We start from the raw sequence: 5,564 nt of genomic DNA on the forward strand, positions 1-5,564 counted from the left end.
TTTCTTCATTCCTCACTTATTATTGGTTATAGCTTACTCTTTCCGTTCTTCTTTTATCCCCACCCCATAGTCCACATAAAACTATATTATATACACAAGTATAATATTTCGTAATACCAATGTTTCTAAACAACTCTCTCTCTTACCTAAACAATAAAAATTTGAGACCTACTTTCTACTTCATTATATATATATGAACTGTAAATGGACATATTAAAAAAAAAACGGAGGGATACATCATTATTGAATGAAAAAAATGATTTTATCTAGCACTTGTATTTGTATATATAAAGTTACTCATATTTACTAATTGGAATAGATTTATATTTCTAATTAAAACTGATTTTTACTAAGTATTTCTTTTAATAAAAATCAAGAAGACAGCTTAATTTAGGGGATTTCAAATGAAGTTCAAAAGATTAAGAAATTAAATGATGACACACGTAATGCAACAGGAGGAAAATTTCTAAAGCTAAGGGCAAAGGGGCAAAGAAGGAACATGTATACGAAACAAGTACATAAATACATAATAGCTTTACGTTCAAGTCTATATATGCTGACAAAAAAGTCGAAATGAGAATATAAGTGAGCACACGCGATAACATATAACAAACTTTTTTTTTTTTTCCTTTTTTTTTAGGAAAACATATAACAAACTCTTTAACATCACCTTATAAAAGGTTTTAGAAGTTTTACAATTTTTTTATTTATTTATTTATTTATTTTTTTTTATTTTTTTTGGAAACAAATCAATTCATTAATCAAAAGCTATACGGAATCTACAAATGAAATTTAAATCAACAAATACATAAAATTGAATCAAACAAGGTTTTCCTTCATCAAAGCTACGATTGTTGAATAGATTTTGCACTGTGGTACATCTCTTGCACACATTGCTGGAATATACAACCTTTTCGGAGAAATGGTCTATCGATTTGTTGTAGCCGTAACGATGATTTTCATCTGATTTACTTGATGAACGCATTTGAAGATTCGACAACCGTTGCGATCCCGGACAACTTTTTACCAACGAACTAATAATAGGGAAAAAGATGATTACTTTTTTTTTATAAACCTTAACACACAAAAAAACCATAAAAAAAAAAAACAAACAACTAAAGTAACAAAAACTAACGACTCCACCATAGGGAGACAGACAAACATGTACACTACTCGTGTAGATTTATTGAAATCGAAATTGCAAAGCTAAAGAACATTAAGTGGAAAAGGATCGAAAATAGTCTTTTCCGAAGAAATTAGACTATCTTCGACCTAAACGGTCAAAAAAAATTAGAAAACCCTAAAAGAGAGGAGGAGAGGAAAGTTTTACTAAAATTTTAAGTTTTACAAGTTAATTATACTTTTCACACTATATTTAGCAATACAAATCTAAGAAATTAATATGTTGTTCATAAATACAAAAAAATGGATACCTTAAAGAGGAAAAATAAGAAAATTGAACATATAAATTAAAAACAAATTGATGGCATAAAAAAGAAAACGGTTCAAATATATACGAGGAAACATGTACATACATGAAAGTAAGAAACAGCTCAAAGCCTCAAACACGTATATTATGGAAAATTAAATGGCTAGAAATTCAACTATATGAAATGAGTTGTTATCCAATAATAACCACCTAGACAACTTAGGTAGCAATTAATTACTTAAGATTGGAAATAAATGAGGATAAAAAAAAAAAAAAGGTTTATGAAGCTTTACAAGCTACTTATATCCTTATTAGTTTAATCCATTCTATCAAAACATTGTATGATCACACCAATTATAATCCATTAATTTCATATTCCCATAAATTTAGTAGATTTTGAAAGAATTCAATAAATACAAAACAGAAATTACCCAAATTAGGAATAAATTAAAGAAAAGCTGAAAGCATTCTTGTTGTCTTTTTTATTTTATTATTTATTATATTTTTTTAATAAACTAAAGTAAGACATGAGTCATAACCAATATAATCCTACATAGGTAACTGTTGTTGGTCTATAGTTTAAGAGGAGTAAGTATTTCAACACGGAGATTAGGATACTTATAAAAAAAAAGTATAGATGATGCAATCTTTAGGTATATTGATTCATAAAACTTCAGTTATACAAAGATACGAAACACATTTAAACTTATTCATAACGAGGATGAGGGCATGATCAAGTACCAACTTACAAATGGAACAAACAAAAAGTAATAATTTTTATTTTTTTTTAAGTAATGACAGAAATAGTTAATTACCTTGATTTTAATAAACCTAATCATTAGAACATGAAAGAAAAGCAAAGATTGGCGCATGCAAATTTTATTTTTTCAAAGGTGTGGTAAATGATTTGGCATATTGGCCCCTACCCCAAAAATCCAAGAATGTCTTCTAACTTGTTAATTTGGGCTGTTTAACAGTTTAACACTTGGGCATGGGCCCACCTCACTGAACAAGAAAAGATGGTCAAGACCAATTTTTATGGTTATTATGTGGCCCATGAAGAGTGTTCACATCTATATTCCACGTGTACATATTATATCCAAGGTTTTAACAATATTTTTCAATAATAAATTAAAAAATCAGGTTTCTTACTTTCCTGCAGGTTTCCCCATAAACTTTTGAGCATTCTTTATAATATTTTGCCTATAAATAGAGCCCAAAACTTTACTAGTACATGCCAAAGTTGTATACACTAAGAGTCATATTTACCAACTACAAGTAAGATTTCAAGTTTAGAGAAAGAGTGGGAGAAAAAGGCAGAAAAAATGGAAAACAACTTCCCAATTGTCAATATGGAGAAGCTTAATGGTGATGAGAAGAATGTTACTATGGAGAAAATCAAGGATGCTTGTGAAAACTGGGGATTTTTTGAGGTAAGTTTTGAATCGAATTGTCAACCCGAATTGATAGTGCTACTAGTTCGTTCATATATTATAGTACATTACATTATAGTACTGTTATAATAAAATATGTGTAACGCTTTTTTATTTTATTTCATGTGATTTTAGGTGGTGAACCATCCTATATCAACTGAATTGTTGGACACTGTGGAAAGGGTGACAAAAGAACACTACAAGAAATGCATGGAGCAAAAGTTTAAGGAGATGGTGGCACAAAAAGGCCTTGAAAATGCTCAGTCTGAGATTGATGATATTGATTGGGAAAGCACTTTCTTCCTTCGCCATCGTCCCACCTCTAACATCGCCGAGATCCCTGATCTCAGCGATGAATACAGGTACACCTTTTTTTTTTTTTTTTTTTGTTATGGGTAAAGTTGCGTATATCTGAACTTCTGTGTATGTACTTCATGTTATTGCGGCGAATTGATAATTTTTTATTTGTGATGTGTAATTGTTTAGGAAGGTGATGAAGGAATTTGCAGGAGAAATAGAGAAGCTAGCAGAGCAACTTTTGGACTTGCTCTGTGAGAACCTTGGGCTAGAAAAAGGGTACTTAAAGAAGGCATTTTATGGAGCCAATGGACCCACTTTTGGTACAAAGGTTAGCAATTATCCACCATGTCCTAAGCCAAACCTGATCAAAGGGCTCAGGGCCCACACTGATGCTGGTGGGATCATCCTCCTCTTTCAAGATGACAAAGTCAGTGGGTTGCAGCTTCTTAAAGATGGCCAATGGGTTGATGTCCCACCTATGAAGCACTCCATTGTCATCAACTTGGGTGACCAACTTGAGGTATTTATATATCTTTGTCATACTACCGAGTCAAAATCCTGCATGAGTTAACCTGACTCGTGATAACGGACTAACTAGACACTTTGTGAGAGACGGAATATCTTTATTTAACACATTAATATGACACGTACATTTACTAACCATTTTGATACGTACATACTAGATACGACTATATGAGCATGGGCATAAGTCTCAAGTTAAGCCAAAAACACGCATAGTTATTTTCTAAAATTGTTGAGCCTTACACCTAGATACGTACTTTGTCGATTGTCTAAATCTATGTAACATTACAAATGTAGATATGTATACAATAAACTAAATAGATCAACGTTTCATATTATGTCTGTTCAAATCCGTGTTATTAAAGAAATAGGCCACTCAAAACTAAATTGTACTCCGTAACATATAAATTTGTCGTGTCATGTTTGAGTTTCTTTGTGTCACGTTGGATTTATTACAGGTTATCCATGCTGTAATGTTTTGTCAAAAATACTAATCATAATTTATCATGCATAATTAGCTAAACAGTCTTAACACCAAAATTTTGACTATAGGTTATAACTAATGGAAAGTACAAGAGTGTGATGCACCGGGTGATAGCACAGACAGATGGGAACAGGATGTCAATAGCTTCATTCTACAACCCGGGCAGCGACGCCGTGATCTACCCGGCGCCTGAACTGCTAGAAAAACAGGAGGAGAAGAGTTCGGCCTACCCGAAGTTCGTGTTCGAGGACTACATGAAACTCTATGCAGGGCTTAAGTTCCAGGAGAAGGAACCAAGATTTGAGGCTATGAAGGCAGTAGAAAGCACTGTCAAATTGGGTCCTATAGCAACTGCTTAATTAATAATCCTACCTTTCCTAATCAAATGATGTGTTTACCTATTAATATATAGATATATAAAATCTAAAAGGGTCAAGTTAACTTGTTTTAGAGTTTGTTGTTATGATTAGGAGTTTGGAATTTTTCATCGTTTATTATGTTTATGTTTGATATTATGAGATTCCCATTTATCAATGTGTGTTTTATGTTTGTTGTAAAAAGTGACCAAAAAAAAGTTAAGTTTAAAGTACTGTATTTAATAAATTAGTCTTTTAATTATGCGCTTGATTTTTGTACTTTACCTTAAAATCTTGAGTAAGATCGTGACCTTAGTGTCACATGAACATAGAAGTATGACATAAGAGTACAAGGTTAGGTTAGGTGGTGTTTGCTGATTTTTCTGAATGTTCAAACATGTAAACTTGTACAGCTACTACTTATAAATTGCTACAAAGTCAGAAAATTGACCCCTTTTCTTTTGAAAAATATTACAATAATTACTACTACTTGAAAATGTGTAGAGAATTCTAGACAGGAAAATCTTCAACTTTGCAGACAGAAGAAAATATATTTTACTACTGTACAACAATTATTTGAGCATTAGACAATAATGACAGCCAAATTTAGGCAAGATTTAATTTTTTTTAGGAAAATTCAGAGCAGTAGTTTTCTTACTTTTGTACAGAATATAATGGTTGTAGTCTTGGGCCTCTTGGCAATAATTCTATTGTATGAAAATGATTGTCTACTATCAGATTGGTAATACTAATATCTGGATAGTAGGAACTAGGAAGTACGCCAGCTATGTCATTTATAGAGCTGGTCAAGTCTTGGATTCCGGCCAGGGCACAGCATTATTCGAAGTTGTGGCTCAGCCTGAATATGAATAGCAATTGCTGACCATTTTAGTCTTAGGCCTGCTCGGCCTCAACCCTTGACCGAAATGATTTAGGTCGTGGCTTGACCATGATCAGCTCTAGTCAAAAGGCATAGACAACTGAAGTTAAAATAGTTTTATGAGCCGAGTTCAAGTCAATGTCAAACTAACTTCTAAGTC

General features: G+C 32.1%; 1 protein-coding gene across 1 annotated transcript; it reads left to right on the plus strand.

The window, feature by feature from the left end:
- The first annotated feature begins 2,627 nt into the window (after window positions 1-2,627).
- On the plus strand, window positions 2,628-4,786 carry LOC110687417 (1-aminocyclopropane-1-carboxylate oxidase-like). Its single transcript, XM_021864065.1, has 4 exons — window positions 2,628-2,862; window positions 2,998-3,224; window positions 3,349-3,682; window positions 4,237-4,786. The coding sequence occupies exons 1-4, from the start codon at window positions 2,755-2,757 to the stop codon at window positions 4,525-4,527; spliced, it is 960 nt and encodes a 319-aa protein (XP_021719757.1). The 5' UTR covers window positions 2,628-2,754; the 3' UTR covers window positions 4,528-4,786.
- The last annotated feature ends 778 nt before the right edge of the window (window positions 4,787-5,564 follow it).

This window comes from Chenopodium quinoa, unplaced genomic scaffold, assembly GCF_001683475.1.
Source record: "Chenopodium quinoa cultivar QQ74 unplaced genomic scaffold, ASM168347v1, whole genome shotgun sequence".
Taxonomy (NCBI): Eukaryota; Viridiplantae; Streptophyta; class Magnoliopsida; order Caryophyllales; family Amaranthaceae; genus Chenopodium; species Chenopodium quinoa.

Bases quoted from the DNA above. Each gene is read 5' to 3' on its own strand.
- LOC110687417 (XM_021864065.1), top strand. From the start codon at position 2,755: ATGGAAAACAACTTCCCAATTGTCAATATGGAGAAGCTTAATGGTGAT. The intron at 2,863-2,997 runs GTAAGTTTTGAA...ATGTGATTTTAG, and splicing joins AAAACTGGGGATTTTTTGAG to GTGGTGAACCATCCTATATC. The intron at 3,683-4,236 runs GTATTTATATAT...TTTTGACTATAG, and splicing joins ACTTGGGTGACCAACTTGAG to GTTATAACTAATGGAAAGTA.